Source organism: Eurytemora carolleeae, unplaced genomic scaffold (genome assembly GCF_000591075.1).
Source record: "Eurytemora carolleeae unplaced genomic scaffold, Eaff_2.0 scaffold497, whole genome shotgun sequence".
NCBI classification, from domain to species: domain Eukaryota; kingdom Metazoa; phylum Arthropoda; class Copepoda; order Calanoida; family Temoridae; genus Eurytemora; species Eurytemora carolleeae.
In genome coordinates this window covers 70838-92024 of record NW_019396482.1, presented here as the reverse complement: position 1 = coordinate 92024, position 21187 = coordinate 70838, and the positions used below count along the sequence as shown (strand labels likewise).

Here is a 21187-nt window from a genome sequence, read left to right as displayed (position 1 = left end):
CCCCCCCCCCCCCTTCCTGATAACAAAATATGATTCTTCTCTTGGTTTCATATATTAACATTTACTTTAATTCAAATTTACTTTCTCTTCTCAACATTTTTCATCAAAAATAAGCCTTAAGGTTTCAATCTTAAATGTGCAATAGTCATGTCAAACTATTATTATTAAATTTATCAAAATTTATCTAGAAAACTTGTATTCTCAAAAAATATTTTTAAAATGCTGATTAATTGATTTCAGTAAATCATCAATGATAAAACATGCAGTTTGTGTACAGTTTGCAGGTTACATGTACAGCTGGAGCCCTTGTACCTACTCCAGTCTGCTTGGGGGATTCATGTACAGTACCTAAACTTCAAAATGGAGAGTACACCAAAGTAAGTATTTCCCCTACTTTCTGCGTTTTTGGAGGCCAAAGTGCAGGTCAATCATCTCCTATTCTACGGAACCTTAGTAGATGGCCACAATTGGAGGCTTTTAAGTGCAAAATACTCAGAAAAGCTGTCAAAAAGAGGAAAAATGACGAAAGTACAGGGTGTTCCAAGAAAATCAGGCTTTTAACCCACTTAATGTCCGAATGTCAATGGAATTTTTTAATTTGTTTTACACATTAATATAATGAAGATAGTTTGAGATTTTTTTCAAAAATTAAAGGAGGTAATGTTCGATTTTTTTGGCCGTTTTTCCAAAAAATACAAAAACGCCTCTTTTACTTTGACACCCTTTGATCTGTATACCAAATTTGAATAAAACGGATCACAAACTTTTTGCAAACTTTAAAATTTATGAATTTTACAAGTTTCAAAATTTGAAAATAGGTTTTTTTAAAATGGCCAAAAAAATACATCCTTATCAAAGTATCCTGAAGTTTTAATATCGGAGACATTGACCACTAAGTGTGTGATTAGGCGTGGAATAGTATATATATTGTATTTATCTATATTTTTGTGTATTTGTTTATAGTATATATTGTATTTATCTATATTTCTCTGTATTTGTTTATAGTATATATTGTATCTATACATAAACCTTTTTTTTCTAGATTTACTATATTTTCTAGATTTACTAGATTTTCTAGATTTACTAGATTTTCTAGATTTATTAGATTTTCTAGATTTTCTAGATTTACTAGATTTTCTAGATTTACTAGATTTTCTAGATTTACTAGATTTTCTAGATTTACTAGATTTTCTAGATTTATTAGATTTTCTAGATTTATTAGATTTTCTAGATTTTCTAGATTTTCTAGATTTTCTAGATTTACTAGATTTTCTAGATTTACTAGATTTTCGATATTTATATTATTTAATTTTTAATTAATTCATTTTCTTCGTTTTCTTTGGAAATATTTTAACCTATAAGTTATGCCTTCCTCCCAATTTTTTATTAAGAGAGTATCTGGTAGAGTACTACTATATATATATATTTAGAGAGTATGTGCTGCAGTATACTTCTATATATATATATATATCTATATTAAGAGAGTATCATGCTGGAGGACTCTTATTTATCTATATTAAGGAAGTATCTGCTGGAGACAGAATAAAGCATGATGTACTCCTGGAGTACTCGTGTATTCCTGGATACCAGAAACCTACTCCTAATCCTTTACAGTGCAAGGAATTCATGCCATAGTGGACATATTCTTATATTTTCAAAACTGGTTTATGTCAAATACAGGGTGGTAGACTTATTCCCTAGATATTAAACAATGGTTTATGTCAAATAGGGGGTGGTAGACTGATTTCCTAGATATTAAACAATGGTTTGTGTGAAATACAGGGTGGTAGACTGATTCCCTTTGAACCTGAATGTATTGAAGAATCTGATGCTGCTAGAGCCGAACCATTAATATCAAATATGCTTGAGGTAATTATATAAACTTAACTTCTATAGCTTAAAGCTGGAAACTGTACCGTAGATTAAGCCTGGGAAAGCTGTACTGTAGATTAAACCTAGAAACTGTACTGTAGATTAAACCTGGGAACTGTATTGTAGATTATACCTGGGAACTGTACTGTAGATTATACCTCGGAACTGTACCGTAGATTAAACCTGGGAACTGTACTGTAGATTATACCTGGGGACTGTACTGTAGATTAAGCCTGGGAACTGTACTTTAGATTAAATCTGTGAAGTGTACTGTAGATTAAACTTGGGAATTGTACTGCAGATTAAACCTAGGAACTTTACTGAAGATCAAACCTTAGAAATTAATGTAGATTAAACTTGGGTACTGTAGTGTTGAATAAACCTGGGTACATACTGTTGTTGACTTTAAAAGTCACTATAATAAAATAAAGAGATCTAAAATGGATATTTCTAACATTTATTTAAAAAACGAGTGTTTTGAAATATTTGCATTTAAGGCGGAGTTAAAATTGGTTGATTTAGAAATTAACAAAGGAATTAAGAATGGATATTTGATGGTACTTCATGGGAGTGTTGTAGAGCTTCATGTTGGTAGAGCAGATCAACAGGAACTGGGATAACAGGGCTTATCAATGGAACTAAGGCAATGCAACTCGAGATAGCGGAAACTTCGGTCAGAGCCGTACACAAGTTTCCTAAGTAAGCTTCTCAAGAAGTTAATAGGGAGATCAGAGGTATAAGCATGCCTGCTGCCAGCTCAGTATCTGCATCGTCAGCATGAAGGAGTCAAGAGGCTCCCTGTGTTGGAGCTGTTACCAGCCCAACTCTCCTAACCTGACTGACTGGGATGTGTTATAGAGGGGTGAGGCGGGGAAAGAAGGAGCGAGGGTTACATGTGTGTACTTCATGGTTGTTGACTTTAAAAGTCACTATAATAAAATAAAGAGATCTAAAATGGATATTTCTAACATTTATTTAAAAAACGAGTGTTTTGAAATATTTGCATTTAAGGCGGAGTTAAAATTGGTTGATTTAGAAATTAACAAAGGAATTAATGATGGATATTTGATGGTACTTCATGGGAGTGTTGTAGAGCTTCATGTTGGTAGAGCAGATCAACAGGAACTGGGATAACAGGGCTTATCAATGGAACTAAGGCAATGCAACTCGAGATAGCGGAAACTTCGGTCAGAGCCGTACACAAGTTTCCTAAGTAAGCTTCTCAAGAAGTTAATAGGGAGATCAGAGGTATAAGCATGCCTGCTGCCAGCTCAGTATCTGCATCGTCAGCATGAAGGAGTCAAGAGGCTCCCTGTGTTGGAGCTGTTACCAGCCCAACTCTCCTAACCTGACTGACTGGGATGTGTTATAGAGGGGTGAGGCGGGGAAAGAAGGAGCGAGGGTTACATGTGTGTACTTCATGGTGGAAATGGATCTTGTGTACACATGCATCTTGAGAAAAGGCTAAGGCATTTGGGTCGGAAAAATCGTCTTTCTTATATTTCGAATTTGTTTTAACAACTGTAGAATAAACCTAAGAATAGAATATATCTGGAATTACTCAATAAGAGTTCTATAATTATTTAACTATATTTAATATATCTGGACTTATTTAGGAGGGGTTCTGTAATTATTTAACTATATTTAATATATCTGGACTTATTTAGGAGGGGTTCGATGTAATTATTCAACTATATTTAATATATCTGGGCTTATTAAGGAAGAGTTCTGTAATTATTTAACTATATTTAATATATCTGGACTTATTTAGGAAGAGTTCTGTAATTATTTAACTATATTTAATATATCTGGGCTTATTAAGGAAGAGTTCTGTAATTATTTAACTATATTTAATATATCTGGACTTATTTAGGAGGGGTTCGATGTAACTATTTAACTATATTTAATATATCGGGACTTACTTAGGAAGAGTTTTATAATTATTCAACTATATTTAGTATATCGAGACTTATTCAGGAAGAGTTCTGTAATTATTCAACTGAAGAGGAGAATCTTGTTGCATTTCTTGGAGACAGGAAATGAATCATTTGAAAAAATCTTCTTAATTCACGTAATCAAAACATTGAAATTATTCTGAATTCTCATTACCAAACATTGAAATTAATTCTTAATTCTCATTATCAAAGCATTGAAATTACTTCTTAATTCTCATATTCAAACATTAAAATCACTTGTTAATCCTAAGTTTCAAAATATTGAAAATATTTTTTTAATTCTCATTATCAACTATTAAAAATTGATTCTTAATTCTCATTATCAAAGCATTGCAATTACTACTTAATTTTCATCAAACATTGAAATTACTACTTAATTCTCGTTATCAAAACATTGAAATTATTTCTATATTCTTAATTATTAATTCATATTTTCATAAAATTTAAATTGCTTCTTAATTCTCGTTATCAAAGTATTAAAATTACTTATTAATTCTTATTTTCAAAACATTTGAATTGCTTCCTAATAATTTTTGTTATCAAAGCATTGAAATTACATAAAAATTTTTGTTATCAAAACATTTGAATTGCTTCTTAATTCTCGTTATCAAAGCATTGAAATTACATTAAGAATTCTTGTTATCAAAACATTGAAATTATTTAGGAATTCTTATTTTCAAAACATTTGAATTGCTTCCTAATTCTTATTTTCAAAACATTTAAATTGCTTCATAATTCTTATTATCAAAGCATTGAAATTACTTATTAATTCTTATTTTCAAAACATTTAAATTGCTTCATAATTCTTATTATCAAAGCATTGAAATTACTTATTAATTCTTATTTTCAAAACATTTAAATTGCTTCATAATTCTTGTTATCAAAGCATTGAAACTATTTATTAATTCCAAATAGCAAAAAATTGAAATTACTTTTTAATTCTCTTTATCAAAGCTTTGATTTTTAAACTCTCGTTTTCAAAACATCAAAATCAAATTTTCTTTCAAAGTAATGTTTTATTTTGAACCCAGGATGCTTTCTAGCGAGGATATAATACCTGAGGGTTCAAAGGTTGTATTTCGTTGCTCTGATATTGGAAAATTTAAACTGATTGGAGCCTCACATCTCCTCTGTAAATCAGGAACATGTACACTCTAGATACAACAGGATTTTGGAGGGATCCCAGGGGGTTGGAGGGATCCCAGAGGTCTGGAGGGATCCCTGGGTTTTGATGGATTCCAGGGGTTTAAAGGAATCCAGGAGTTTGGAGAGAACCCAGGGGTTTGGAGGGATTAGGGTTTGGAGGGATCCCAGGGGTTTGAAAAGATCCCGTGGGTTTGGAAGAATCAGGGCCGGGTTTGGAGGGATCCCAGGGGTTTGAAGGAATTAGGGGTTTGGAGAGATCTTATTGTTTTGAAAAGAAAGCATTTATTGTTTAATTATATTCTTTTACTGTTTATGAAAACAATAAAAGTATTTTAAATGATGGTTAAAGTGGAGTTCTATTTTGATTACTGAATGTCCATGACACAATATATTGAATGTATATATGGGTTAAGGAGTTCTATTTTGATTACTGAATGTCCATTACACAATGAATTGAATGTATATATGAGGTTAAGGAGTTCTATTTTGATTACTGAATGTCCGTTACACAATGTATTAAATGTATATATGAGGTTAAGGAGTTCTATTTTGATTACTGAATGTCCATTACACAATGAATTGAATGTATATATGAGGTTAAGGAGTTCTATTTTGATTACTGAATGTCCATGACACAATGTATTGAATGTATATATGAGATTAAGGAGTTCTAAGTGAAAATGTTCCAACCTGTGAAGGATTAAACCAGCAGTATAATTATGCAGAGGTGAACAATTCTTAGAATAAACTAAGATTATATTTCAATAAACAAGGAACTGGAACTTTTTATAAAAAATTTCCGAAGAACCCATGAAAATATATATATTTTTAGAAAATAAACTATTTTTTGGATTGGCAAGGTCTTCTATGGAATACATGATTGAACTGGGAGAATGCTATACAGGGTTACCCACAAAGAATGATAATTAATACTTAAAACTTAAAAACTATATTTGAATATCTTTCCTGGGGCCGAATTTAATAAATTTAAACTGCCTACCGCCGGTTCAAATTCTGATTACCGATTCAAATCCTTCCTTAATTTTCAAATTTGAATTAATGGTTCAAAGAACAGTCAGCGACATAGCTCAAATTCATTAAATTTGGTCTCCTTGTTTCTTAATGATATATTATTATTATATATATAATTTACATAGTTAAATGATTAAACTTTAAAGAAAAAACGTTTAGAGGATATCTTGAATGTAAGAAAAAAGTAGAATAATGCTTTACTACAGTTGTCTCTCAACTTCTGAAGTCTCATCCTTTGTGGGTATCTCTTTGTATTTACGATTAAATTGTTAAATACTGTAGGTGTAATATTTAAGGAACAGTAACACGATAGATTTAAATCTTTGTTGAAGGTTTATTCTTTTTGAATTCTTTGCTTCAGTTTCTTGGTTATAAATTTCTTCATATTTACAAATATTTCTGAAATATTTCTGCCTGAAAATGAAAAACTCGAATTTTCTTTATTGAAACCTTCAGCCTTGCAGGCCATTAATTTTCATTGAGAAATGTGTTATAGAATCATAAGAATATTACATAAAAATATTTAAGAAATAAATATCTCTACTTGAAAAAATGAATTTGGAAATAGTTATGTTTTTCCCCTGACAGTTCTTTACAATATTTGATTGTCAGGAGCTCCCCCTGATAGTTCTATTTAATATTTGATTGTCAGGAGCTCCTCCTGATAGTTCTATTTAATATTTGATTGTTAGGAGCTCCTCCTGATAGTTCTATTTAATATTTGATTGTCAGGAGCTCCTCCTGACAGTTATAAACAATATTTGATTATCAGGAGCTCCCCCTGACAGTTATATACAATATTTGATTATCAGGAGCTCCCCCTGACAGTTATATACAATATTTGACTTTCAGGAGCTCCTCCTGACAGTTATATACAATATTTGACTTTCAGGAGCTCCTCCTGACAGTTATATACAATATTTGACTTTCAGGAGCTCCCCCTGACAGTTATATACAATATTTGACTTTCAGGAGCTCCTCCTGACAGTTATATACAATATTTGACTTTCAGGAGCTCCTCATGACAGTTATATACAATATTTGATTGTCAGAAGCTCCCCCTGACAGTTATATACAATATTTGATTATCAGGAGCTCCCCCTGACAGTTACATACAATATTTGACTTTCAGGAGCTCCTCCTGACAGTTATATACAATATTTGACTTTCAGGAGCTCCTCATGACAGTTATATACAATATTTGAATATCAGGAGCTCCCCCTGACAGTTATATATAATAATTGATTATCAGGGGCTTCCCCTGATAGTTAAATGCAATATTTGATTATCAGGAGCTCCCTCCGACAGTTTTGTTCCGTCATGAGAATGGTCCAATAGCGCAGAGCAACACAGGAGCACTCCTTGTCTATCCTAAGACAACGCTGCACATGGAATGCTTATTTCAGAAGAAGAACGGTCAACCCAGGTTAATTCCATAAAACTCGGGTCATACGTCAAGAAATTTTTTTTTTCACATAATGAGTTAAAAATACTTGAAAACCAAAAAAATATATTCATTGTAATTGAATAATTTTAATTTTTTGCATAAAAATAAGATATGAATGATCTATTTGACCCCCTTCTAAAAAGATTAATAATACATTCTTCTTAACATTTTTCTCAAATCTTCTAATACTAAATGTTTAGATGGATTCCAACCAACTCTACAAAAAAGACCTATCCTCAGGTAATTCATTAACAATTATCACAAATCTGAATAGGACGTAAAAATAAATTCACATATTTTCTTATAAAATATTTCTCTTCATAAAAAGATTATTCCCTTGGATGAATTAGGTACTTTACCAAGGGCTTTTTCCCAAGCCGGAAATTCCCAAGGTATTTTACAAAGGTTGTCCTAGCCGCAGCAATCGGCTGTCCAGCAAATCCTAGCCGCAGGACATGGTCCCCCCAAAAAGCCAGTGGCGCCTCTGAACTTGAAGGCCTAACCTAATCATTGGGAAAATGCACATTTGGGAAGTTGCCACTTGGTAAATTCTCACTTGGGAATTCACCCTTGGGAAATGCCTTTGGGAAAAACCCAACACAATGCAAAGAAATTTGTATAAATTTTGTCTAAAAATGTTGGCCTATATTGATATTCAGGGTTGGGCTCAGGGACATATGAGAGACTCAACTCTAGAGTACAGATTGAGCATTTACCATGCTAGTTCACAGGATTCAGGGGAGTACACCTGTATTACTCCACTCAACAACTCCCACTCTATACAAATACAGGTAGTACATACAGGGGAGTACATCTGTATTACTCCAGTCAACAACTCCCACTCTATACAGATACAGGTAGTACATACAGGGGAGTACACCTGTATTACTCCACTCAACAACTCCCACTCTATACAGATACAGGTAGTACATACAGGGGAGTACACCTGTACTACTCCAGTCAACTACTCCCACTCTATATAGATACAGGTAGTACAATCAGTGGAGTACACCAGTATTTCTCCACTCAACAACTCCCACTCTATACAGATACAGGTAATACATACAGGGGAGTACACTTGTACTACTCCACTCAACAACTCCCACTCTATACAGATACAGTTAGTACATACAGGGGAGTACACTTGTACTATTCCACTCAACAACTCCCACTCTATACAGATACAGGTAATACATTTAGAGGAGTACTTATGTACTACTTCACTTAACTACTCCCACTCTATACAGATACAGGTAGTACATACAGGGGAGTACACCTGTATCACTCCACTCAACAACTCCCACTCTATACAGATACAGGTAGTACATACAGGAGAGTACACCTGTATTACTCCAGTCAACTACTCCCACTCTATACAGATACAAGTATTACATACAAGGGAGTACACTTGTACTACACCACTTAACAACTCCCACTCTATACAGATACAGGTAGTACATACAGGGGAGTACACTTGTACTACACCACTCAACAACTCCCACTCTATACAGATACAGGTAGTACAATCAGTGGAGTACACCTGTATTTCTCCACTCAACAACTCCCACTCTATATAGATACAGGTAATACATACAGGGGAATACACTTTTACTACTCCACTCAACAACTCCCACTCTATACAGATACAGTTAGTACATACAGGGGAGTACACTTGTACTACTCCAATCAACAACTCCCACTCTATACAGATACAGGTAGTACATTCAAGGGAGTACACTTGTACTTCTTCACTTAACTACTCCCACTCTATACAGATACAGGTAATACATTTAGAGAAGTACTTATGTACTACTCCACGTAACTACTCCCACTCTATACAGATACAGGTAGTACATTCAAGGGAGTACACTTGTACTACTCTAAGTAACAACTCCCACTCTATACAGATACAGGTAGTACATTCAAGGGAGTGCACTTGTACTTCTTCACTTAACTACTCCCACTCTATACAGATACAGGTAATACATTTAGAGGAGTACTTATGTACTACTCCACTTAACTACTCCCGCTCTATACAGATACAGGTAGTACATTCAAGGGAGTACACTTGTACTACATCTTCTAACTATACTCCCACTCTATAAAAGATACAGGTAGTACATTCAAGGGAGTACACTTGTACAACTCCACTCAACAACTCCCACTCTATACAGATACAGGTAATACATTTAGAGGAGTACTTATGTACTACTTCTCTTAACTAATCCCACTCTATTAAAGATACAGGTAGTACAATTAGTGGAGTACACCTGTATTTCTCCACTCAACAACTCCCACTCTATACAGATACAGGTAATACATACAGGGGAGTACACTTGTACTACTCCACGTAACAACTTCCCCTCTATACAGATACAGGTAGTACATTCAGGGGAGTACATATGTACTTCTCCACTCAATAGGACAGGTTTCTAATAAGGTCTTCTGCTTAAATACAGAAAACGAAATCTCTTATCATAACTTTTTTTAATAAAAACAATTTAAAAGTTTAAATCTCTTGAGTACTTTTTGAATACTTTCTTATGATACAGAGATTTAGGATAAATTTTCAATTTTATCAAAACATTTTCCGAAACATTAATTTCGATATTGGGAAAGAAGACATGGTTTGATTTGATTCTAAATTAAGTTGGACCAGCAACCAAGTTTATGCCAATAAATAATATTGATTTTGTAACTAAACAATATATATACATTTATATTATATATACAGTACACTTTCTCTCATGGATTTATAATAGAATAGATATTATTGTCAAGGTTTGATGTAATTTTCTGGGTAGGGTGTAATGCAGTACGTTAGACATTGGACCCTGGACTTACAATTTGTATTTAATTTTCGTAAAGTTAGTTGTTGTCAAAAGAATATATTTAAAACATTGTCAGTCTTTAAAGTTTATCCTCCTTCGTCGGACATACTAAAGAATTAAACAACCTTGGTTTTATATTTAATGCTTTTAATTTTAGACTAATTTCTCAATATCTCAGTCAATTCTTAAGTTACAAAAACGGCTGAACACATTTTGGAAATTTCAAAACAATTCGCATTTGATGCTACCCAACTTTTAGGAGGCAATGTTATTTTTAAAGATTTTAGCGACAGTATCTTATTTCTGCTTACTCCAGGGCCCACGTCTTCCAAAGCTTTTCTCTGATTTTGACCCTGAATTTCAATTCTAACTTTTTTAAAAGAACAAATTATTTTTATTAAAAGAACGATAGTCAAAATGAAAATTTGTTAGAGTGAAACTCAAAGTCACCATGCAGAGCTTTAAAAAATTTCCCAAAAAATTTAGGGTCCACTCAGCTTTATTACAGCTGTGAAGCACACCCACAATGTACACACTTGCAATGTACACTCTGTACACCAACATGTACAGGGTGTCCCAAAAAACATGGGAATTCAGTGACCAGTGCAGAGTGAGCAGTATTCGGTTTCTTCTATTTGAAATCAAACGTGTTTTGGTCTTTAATTCAATAATCATTTTTTTACGGATTTGCTTATTTCATACATTTTCATTCAAAATGCATATGCCGACAAAATAGTATTTTAGAACAAAGCTAACAAATTATGTTTCATGGATCAAATCATGATAGAAAGTCTAAGCTTTCTGGAATATTGACAGAACCGTTATATCCACGTGAGAGTAGTGTAAACTATATTCAAAGCCTAAGACTCAACTTAACTATTACTTTACAGTCTCATCCTTTTTGGGAAAGCCTTTAATAAATCCGAAACAAATATTTTTAATAATAACAATGATATTTTTCTATTATTATTTCTATTAATATGATTATTATATATCCTGTATATACAAAGTTGTAATCTCTTTTTGTTTGTTAGTTTGTCCGATCCAAACTGAGGAACCACGGACCGATTTGCCTCAAATTTTGATTGGGGAACTCGGGAGACCCAAGGGAATGTTCTTAGCTTGGTTTTGAAATATTAACTTGAGTAGTTCTACATATTTGAGTGGGAGCGGGTAAACAGTGGGACAAACTATGACTCCCCTGGGCCAGGCTTGGTTCCCAAGCTAGTATGATATAATATATATAATATATTTGCACTTTTCTATTGTTAGGTTGTTGCTCTAGATTGCCCAACTATAAACCTGACTAATGGTCTTGTATCCTCAACAACAGTCACAAGACTAGGAACAGTTGTTAGGTTCTCCTGTAATAATAGTAACAGTTTAGGTAGGTTGTTACTGTTTTTATATTATCTTGTATAAATAGGAACAGTTTAATAAGAATTTTAATGTTTTTATATTTTCCTGTAGTAATAGTAACAGTTTAGGTAGGTTGTTATTGTTTTTATATTCTCCTGTAGTAACAGTTGAGGTAGGTTGTTACTGTTTTTATATTCTCCTGTAGTAATAGTAACAGTTGAGATAGGTTGTAACTGTTTTTATATTCTCCTGTAATAATAGTAACAGTTTAGGTAGGTTGTTACTGTTTTTATATTCTCCTGTAGTAATAGTAACAGTTTAGGTAGCTTGTTACTGTCTTTATATTCTCCTGTAGTAATAGTAACAGTTTAGGTAGGCTGTTACTGTTTTTATATTCTCCTGTAACAGTTTATGGTTTAAGGTTCAAAGGTAAAGGCAACATTATAATTTTAAATTAGGACGTTATCTATATTATAAAGTTCTTCGCTTTTATATACATGTTAGGTATAACTGGCCAAACGGCTGGATCAAATTAGCTGACATTTATGGAACCGATGGGCGATGGGAACCTTGGGATTAAGAGAGGCTAAAAAAATTTGAATATTGGTTTTTAAAATGCCCCGGGCAACGCCAAGCACTACATCTTCACGTTTTTACTTAGTTATAGGTATAAGTTGATCACTTCCTCTCAAAGGCATTCGCGCATTAAGGATACAATATGAAACTATTCAATGCTGAAAAAAACAATTAAGAGACGACTTAAAGATAGTTTTAGATTATTGATAGCCATCTAAAGGAAGGTTTTTTTTTAAATATCGTATCTCATGAAAACCTTTGTAGTTGTCCAACCTCTTTTTGCGACACACATTTTTCTCGGATAGACAATATATTTAAAATATGGATACTTACAGTTAGGTTTTTGATGTTTGAGATTTGTTTGTTTAGTTGGTGCCCAAAATCTACGTTGTTTACCGACTGGTAAATGGAATGGTTTGATCCCTACCTGTGATCAAATCACTTGTCCTGATATTAAAACCATCATCAAGGTTAGTTATATCAGAATTTGGGTTCAACCCTATCCCTATTTCTAAAATAGATTGAGATGTTTAAAGCCATAGTTAAAACATTTTCTATTTATCGAGGTCATTAGAGGTCATATGAGGTCATTATAGGTCATAAGTTTCCAATTTTATTATAGTTTTGGGAAAAAACACAAATTAGGCGTGTAACTTTAAAATTTGAAGGGACCCCCTTCATCAAATAGGTCACCTCCAGTCCTCCGCCATCCCTTTTCAGAAAAAAATGGCAAAGCTTAGTCTTTATGTATCACAAAAAAATATCGCTAAATGAATACAACAACTTTTTCTCCATATGGAAAATTGTAAAACTGTACATACAGATCACAGGGTGTCCAAATAAATATTGGAATTGAATGAAGACTATGTCCTTCTGAGATTTATGAAAATTTATTGAGAATAAAGAATGCATGAAAGTATGATAGTAAAAAGATTTTCTAGTATAATCAATATTTCATAATGAATTTAGTATGTTTGTATAAATCCAGGTCCCAGTAGTAAAGATTACCAGTACTGAGAATGTTTATTGTGACACCCTGTAATGTTTGTATAAATCTAGGACCCAGTAGTAAAGATTACCAGTACTGAGAATGTTTATTGTGACACCTATAGATAAAGATAGATTGCGCATAAGACGACATTTTTCATCTTGAAAGATATAAATGTACAGAGATGTTTTGAAGATATTCCTATTATATAGATTAACTATAGTTCGGTTGTGAACATTGGCTGTTCTTATGTCATTGAGTACTTGTGGTGTACATGAGTCCTGTAGAGAGAAATTTAAATTAGTATAGTCCTTCTCATGTCCTTCTCCAGTTCTCGTCAATATGATATATTGCTTAGTGAAATATTGTTGTTCAAATAGTTCCATTCCCGGAGTTATTTTACACTCTATTCGGGAGGAATAATTAAACCTAGTAGATTGGAAAAGACCCAATCCGAATGTTATCTGCAACGAACATTTTCCTAAATCTAGTTGTATAAAAGTGAATGGGAAAAAGTTGTCAAATCTGCTGTTCCCTCAATTTTTAACATTATCGGAGCTGAAATCCATTAAAACACCAAACCACCCCGCTTATCATTTAAGTACACTTTGACCCCTAGAAGTATGAGTTCGCGGACTGCACAATTCTAGGTACATAAGCTATCTATGTTTATTTATTCATCTATTGTGACACCCTGTAATGTTTGTATATCTAGGACCCAGTAGTAAAGATTACCAGTACTGAGAATGAATCAAATGGACGAGTGTATTTAGCTTGCCCCAGGAATATATTCTAGAATCTATGTCAAGAATTTAAAAGAGCTTTTGCTAAAAATGAAAAGGGATATGGGTCGATGTCAGATTGAATTCCATTTTGCTCAGCAGCTAAGCTATAAGGTATGCGACGTTTTTATCCACTTTCTCCTTAATGATGCAACAGATATAGGTAAAATTAGTAGCGATTGATAGCGAATTTAATCCGACATCAACCTATACCCCCTTCGATTTTTCACGAACACTTCCTTTAAGCATCAAAATAAAAATGGAATTAATCAAAAACATAATTGTTTTGTACCTTCGGATTTAGAAACTAATTGTATGATAATCAAAATAAATTTCTGTCTAAATTTTACTTTTTTATTTTGTTTAAAGTTTCTAATATTAAATTGTTGCTTGCTATATAAAACTTAATCTAGATAATATCCGGCACTCTCACAATTCTATGAATAATTCATTGCATAGAAAAGCATTGTTGAAATACATCTGATTATTTGTCTGTGTTAATGGGACTGTTCAAATATTTGATCGGGTTGTGTACGTACCAGTTATTATAAAACAGGATTCTAATCACAACTAGAATTAATTATATCTCTTTAAAAATTCAATGTTTAACTGGGAGTTTTTTATAAAACAATTCGCTGAGAAAATGCTAGATACAAAAAGTCTTATGAGCAGTGATTTAAAATTAAAACAAACCTTGTCAATGACGTTAACATATCTATTCTATATGTGAAAGAAAATAATTTTAAATAGATAAACGGTTGTTATGAGTGTCTGAATTAATTTTCTTCCCGCTTTCATTGAGCAACACTGAAACCTTTGAATCTATAAATTAACACATTTAAAGTAAATAATCAGCTTCCTAATGTTGTTTCAAATACAAACCAGGTACATTAAATTCCATATTATTTATTATTGAAAATAAGTTTCTCCAATATATTGATTTGAAACAGAGGATTCAGAATAAATGGAGATACAAGAGCATTCTGTCAACCTAATGGAGAATGGTCTCTTAGCTCACCCTCAACATGTAAACCAATCAGCTGCAGGTCAGTCTAGTCTAGTCCCATCCAGTCCCATCTTGTCCCNTAATCTTTATTAATTTAAATAAAGTTATTATGAAAAAAGCAGTTTAGAGTTAGGAAAAGTTCAAAACTTGGGGCGCTACAACTTATACAGAGAATAGAAAACCTTTTCTAATCTTTATAAAGGGTTTTCTGAACAATATTTGTTTTGGACTACAGTACCATTGCAAGCCTGGATATATGCTGAAAGGTAATAATGATGATTATATTATATCTTGACATCACCATAATGCTTTAGTTTATAAATGTTTGTATGACTGCAAAACAAGATGTGAACTATATTTCACGCAATATTTTATCAATTACTCCTTTTAAATTCAAGCAAGAAACGTTGCTATAGGACTAGAAAAATGAATAAGAGAGTTGGTGAGGTAAACTTGCAATAGCCAAGGTGTTGCGAAACTTTATTCGATGCTTTCAGTTTGATGAATAACTTTCAGCGTTGTTTATAACAGCAATCTACACACACAGACAAGTCAAAACTTTATATAGAGACAAATATCAGCTTAAAGTTTAAATTTGGTATTGTATAATTGTTTAACAAATACACTTACATCAAAAATGGATGAATTTAATCTGAATTTTAAATAAAAAAGGAGCAAAAAATGTTGTTCTACTTGATCAAATTAAACCCTTTTTTTCTGAAGTACATGCAAGTAAATATTGTACCGAATCGGATAATGACACTGAAATATCTATGTGAGTGATTGCCATTACCTTTTTAAGATAAACTTGAATTGGATTTCTTCAATTTGTTACATAAAAAGACTTGTCATGAGGTTTTCTTCCTTAATTTTTTATTCATTCTTATCAACTGCATTTTAAGAATAATTGCATCAAAAAAGGTAAAAATAAAAAAGGGGGGGTACTTTTTGGAGAGAAAACAGCTTGTGCACAATGTGCACATTTCTCTAAGACTAGAAACTATTTTTCTTGAAGAAATTTCAATGTAATTTTGTAATTTTGTCTAGGAAAACCTGTAATATGTAATATATATGTAATTTTGTCCAAGAAAACCTGTATCTGTAATATATATGTTTTTTTGTCTAGGAAAACCTGTATCTGTAATATATATGTAATTTTGTCTAGGAAAACCTGTATGTGTAAAATATATGTAATTTTGTCTAGGAAAACTTGTATATGTAATATATATGTAATTTTGTCTAGGAAAACCTGTATATGTAATATATATGTAATTTTGTCTAGGAAAACCTGTATATGTGATATATATGTAATTTTGTCTAGGAAAACCTGTAATTTTGTCTAGGAAAATGTATATGTAATATATATGTAATTTTGTCTAGGAAAACCTGTATATGTAATATATATGTAATTTTGTCTAGGAAAACCTGTATATGTGATATATATGTAATTTTGTCTAGGAAAATCTGTATATGTAATATATATGTAATTTTGTCTAGGAAAACCTGTATATGTGATATATATGAAATTTTGTCTAGAAAAACCTGTATATGTAATATATATGTAAGTTTGTCTAGGAAAACCTGTATATGTGATATATATATGTAAGTTTGTCTAGGAAAACCTGTATATGTGATATATATATGTAAGTTTGTCTAGGAAAACCTGTTGCATTCTGCAGCAACAATGGGGAATGGTCGAACAGCTCACCATACTGTGTAAAGGTTAAAAAAAATAATATTTTTCAAAAATAACGATGATGACTAATTTTATTTTTGATCCTCGAATTTTCAATTTTTTAGCAATAATTTCGCATTTTGATAATTTTAGGGGTGTCTCATTTTCAAGTTCGAAATTTCCGGAAAAATATGTTTTGTTTTATTTTTCTTTACTTATCATGTTCGTAAATATGCATATTAAATCTTTAAGAGAATGTGCATAAAACTTTAATTAATGCTTAGGCATGTACCTACCCTGGAGCGGCAATACGAGGTAGTTTCATTATTATTACTATTATTACTATTACAGGGGATATTATTTCCAAAACTAACCCAAAACTAAATCTGCAAAGTTATCTGTTTCAAGAGTATTTATCTTTAAATCAAAGACAAGTAGAACAAAATGTTATCCATATTATCCCCCCTTTAGGACAAGTTTCCAGTTCCTGTGCTAACTACATCTGTTGGTTTCCAATACTTCAGAATGTGATGGATCACTAGAAAGTCCATGAACACCATCTTCTCTGAATTCTTTTAATACATCTATGCTGACCAACCGGGGTTTTTATTGCTTGCATTTTCCTGACAATTTTGTAAGGTTCAGTCCAATATTATCTTAATTTATCACAGCTTCCAGGTATAATCTTAAAAACCAAGACCCGCTCTCCAACTTCAAACCTTACCATGACTGGTTTGTTGTTTCTCTCTCATACCTGCATAAGCCCTCTGGAACCTTTCTTGCATCACTTCAGTCTAGTCTGATAACTCCATTTATCGGTCGGCTTTAAGTAAAGGATATTTCCAATTAACAGGAAGTGTGGCTTCCCATCAGAACATGGCAATAAATGTGGTTTGACCTGTGCTAGTATGCATGGTAATATTATAGGCCAAACAGGAAGCTTTCACACCCAGATCCCATTCATCCTCCAGCTCTCTTCCCATGGATCTCAGAATTCCCACTTATAGTTCAATGCCATCTCTCTACGATATTTGATGATGGATTTTATGGTGGTGTATTGGTATGTAGTATCTTTAACTCTTTAAATAACTCTTTCCATAGCTGGTTTATAAACTCTCCGCCGTTGTTCGAGTGTATCTGGTTTGGTAGACTGAACACGCTGAAATGAGAACTCTTTCCACTGTACCAGCTTCCTTGTTACAAATCAGATATACACTGGTGAATCTTGTAAATCCGTCTTGCACTGTCAACAAACAACGATTCAGAGAATCATAACAGACTGATGAAGATGAAGACAGGCAAATAGATATAGAGACTGACAGACAGATACTAGATAGATAGACAGATGGATAGACAGATAGACAGAAACTAGATAAATATATAGCCAGACAGATATATAGACAGATAGACTGATAAACAGATAGACAGATAGAATGTATAATATAGAAAAGTGTAGTAAAAGGGTAGTGTAAATGCACCCCGCGACTGGTGGGTTTCTCGACGCCCTAGCACCATCTACGTGAAGCAATCTGGCTGGCAAGCACATTTTAGGAACAGGAGAGAGCCTACCTAAGGCAGATAGACAGATAGAATGTATGATATAGAAAAGTGTAGTATAAGGGTTTTACAGACGCCCTAGCACCATAGAACATAAAATGATCTGGCTGGCAAGCACATTTTCGGAACAGGAGAGAGCCTGCCTAGTGCCTACCTGGTCTTCGAATCTTGCCAAGATCCGACACGTTTGAAAATCCGAAAATATTACACATTAACATATGAATAATAATGGATATATTCAAAGATCAATATATATGTAATTAATAGGGTCCGGCTCTTTTTTTTCTCTCTTCCCATTTCCCCATGCTTAATGCTTATTTACAATAGCAAAGTGTTTAAAAATATATGTGGAATCAATTGGTCCCAGCGTATGGGGCTTTAAAAATTGAATCCAATTTACTCTATGAATAAAAATTTAAAACAATTTGTTTTCTTTATAGATCTAAATTTAAGCAAGCATATATAATTTAGAGAAAGAAAAAATCTTGAATTTGGCCCCATCTTGGTCCTTTAGTGCAATAAAAATAGTTTGGTCCCTTGAGGGTGGGAATAAGCCCCAGTGTTTAGTGTTGCATATAGCTACATATATATATATATGATATGAGGGAAGAGCTTTATTATATAAATAGGTATTAAAATCAAAGATTTTCTACTGTTATATAATTCAGGAAGCATGGATTCGGTCAAGTTTTATTACAGTATTGGAGAAGAAGTGAATTTTAAGGAAAGGTTTTATAAAAACATGTTGGTTATAATATTACTCTCACTCATAATCAGATTAATTTATTTCAAAGTATTTTTATTTTAAAAATGTGATTAAACAATTCAATAAACCTGTTTTTACCAGTGCTCTGCTAATCTAACAATGAAAGGAGAACCAAGAATAAAATGTCTGAATTCAGGAACGCCTTTTCTTAGAAAATACTTAATACATATCATACAGAGATAACCAGAAAAATAGAAAGACGACGTTTAAGCTCAAGTTAGGACTTTAAATAGTCCAATCAGCACGTTATACAGTATTATTGTGCAGTGTAAGCAGTGAACATTTAATATTTAGCAAGTTTTCAAAGATTTTACCATTTTTTATTCAAATCTTTGTATTAGATGTAAAGCAAAACTTAAAATAACTTTTCTGTAAAGTAAGGCTTTGTAAACATAATTCCAAGTGAACATGTCATTAAATTCACTGCATATCTAGTTTAAAGTTCATATATTTTTTAGTAGATTTACTGTTTCCATGGAAATAATTTAACAATCCCTTTAAAGAATTCACACCAGTAATTATCCATGATATCCTTTTTATCCATTTGACAATTATCTTTCTTTTAAATGGTGAAATATTGAATCTAGCTTGAGTAGCTTGAACTCAGTTTGTTCCCGTCATAGATTAATATACACACAGATGGAACACTAGATTTCGTCTTTTTAAGATTTAGGTTACAGAATCCCACTCTGTCTTTTTATTCAACGCGACTTAACTTCTTTGGGTTTCTGCATCAGGGTTATTGTTAACGAAAACCCCTGAAATCTCGAAAAGACGAAATCTAGTGTTCTATCTGTATTGTTATTAATCTATGGTGCACGTAATCAAATTAATTAAATGCATATTGTTAATACAACATACAATACCAACTAGATACAGGGCAGAACCAGAATTGAATAAATTAATAAAAGATTATTAAATCGATGAAAAATATAAATTGAGGAAATTTTAAGAAAATGGGTTTTTTAGGAACATGGTCTTCTGAAATCCCAGTCTGTTTAGAGTAAAGATGGTCGATTATATTTATTATCTATATAATTATAATAATTAATGTATAAAACAAGGTTTGCTTCATCATATTCCTACTTGAATGCTTAAAGTGTGTGCAACAGTTTGGATTTATTTTGAGAAGAGAATGGCATTGGTAATAAAAATTCCAATTTAGAATTGATTGGTCAATTCAATCTGATGGAGCTCAACCAAAAAGTCAATTTATAAAATATAGGATTACTCAGATAGAACAAAACTTTTTTTGCCGAAAAACTTTTGTTCATGTTAACGTAAAATGTATAAAAGTTAAAAGAGAAAATGCTTTATTCAAATTATTATGCATTACAACCATATCTCGAGACACTTTCCGAGAAATATACTTTTCAATTTAACTAAAATTAACATCTTTTGAAAAATTGTAAAAGTTTCCAATAAATCGAAAATTTCTTTCCTTTCGTAAAGATATTGTATATTTCCTGAAAATTAGACTTTTGTGTGCATATATATTGCGAACATTTTGCGCAAACAGTGCAAACATTTTGCGCAAATAGACAGATAAAGACATTTTTAATTCATTTCAACTAACATTAAATAGAAGGAAGAATAATTAAAAAAGATTTATAGTGAAAATTGCACGTATAAAGTTTTTTGCTCAAAATTCATTTTCGCACAAAAAATGTTTTCATACCACTGCGCAAATTTGCCCCCAGTGAAAACCCTACTAATATCTGCACTAACATACGAATTTAATAAATATAAAATTGATCCTTTTTTCATTCGACAATTTCATTCAACAACCCCTTCCTTTTTTCTTATATCTTTGTTTCCGCTTCCTTCATATTCACAAAATTCAATCTCAAATGTTCAAGATATATTTAATTAGTAAGACGACATTTACTTTCAACGTGGTTTTACTTCAAACCTTTTATTGCTCTTAAATGATTAGATTGTCAAAATTAAATAGTACTTTCTTGTTATTTAGAAAAATAGTTTAAATAAAAAATTTCTTCAAACTGTGTTTTTTTTCTGCAGTGCAGAATCGGTGGAAAGGGGGATATTTTTTTAACATTTATTTTGAACTTTAATTGGAACAAAATCTTTAGATTTAGCAGCGAATATCTTGTCTGGCTTTTATCTGCAATAGCTAATCACTCATCTTTATTCTGACCCTATCTGTATACTTGTTTATACAATAAAATGAGGGT

At 32.2% G+C, this 21187-nt stretch overlaps 2 protein-coding genes across 2 annotated transcripts in view; both read left to right on the top strand.

Annotated features, from left to right (window-relative positions):
• The window catches only part of LOC111704089 (sushi, von Willebrand factor type A, EGF and pentraxin domain-containing protein 1), a 35450-nt gene extending 20406 nt beyond the window's left edge, over positions 1–15044 (top strand). Inside the window, exons 17-29 of the mRNA XM_023476227.1 lie at positions 278–377; positions 1522–1620; positions 1783–1869; positions 3850–3908; positions 4859–4968; positions 5639–5700; positions 7298–7431; positions 7653–7692; positions 8112–8243; positions 11556–11670; positions 12588–12688; positions 13922–13989; positions 14939–15044. Of these exons, the coding sequence (XP_023331995.1) occupies positions 278–377; positions 1522–1620; positions 1783–1869; positions 3850–3908; positions 4859–4968; positions 5639–5700; positions 7298–7431; positions 7653–7692; positions 8112–8243; positions 11556–11670; positions 12588–12688; positions 13922–13989; positions 14939–15044 (1213 nt within the window). The remainder of the gene's footprint in view (positions 1–277; positions 378–1521; positions 1621–1782; positions 1870–3849; positions 3909–4858; positions 4969–5638; positions 5701–7297; positions 7432–7652; positions 7693–8111; positions 8244–11555; positions 11671–12587; positions 12689–13921; positions 13990–14938) is intronic.
• Positions 15045–15125: 81 nt separating this feature from the next.
• LOC111704082 (locomotion-related protein Hikaru genki) lies at positions 15126–20747 on the top strand. Its single transcript, XM_023476220.1, has 7 exons — positions 15126–15260; positions 16652–16716; positions 16954–16984; positions 18895–18950; positions 19074–19128; positions 19962–20017; positions 20133–20747. The coding sequence occupies exons 1-6, from the start codon at positions 15251–15253 to the stop codon at positions 19997–19999; spliced, it is 255 nt and encodes an 84-aa protein (XP_023331988.1). The 5' UTR covers positions 15126–15250; the 3' UTR covers positions 20000–20017; positions 20133–20747.
• Positions 20748–21187: the final 440 nt, after the last annotated feature.

Bases quoted from the DNA above. Each gene is read 5' to 3' on its own strand.
- LOC111704082 (XM_023476220.1), top strand. The intron at 16,717-16,953 runs GTTAAAAAAAAT...ATTAATGCTTAG, and splicing joins GCTCACCATACTGTGTAAAG to GCATGTACCTACCCTGGAGC. The intron at 16,985-18,894 runs GTAGTTTCATTA...TATATAATTCAG, and splicing joins CCCTGGAGCGGCAATACGAG to GAAGCATGGATTCGGTCAAG.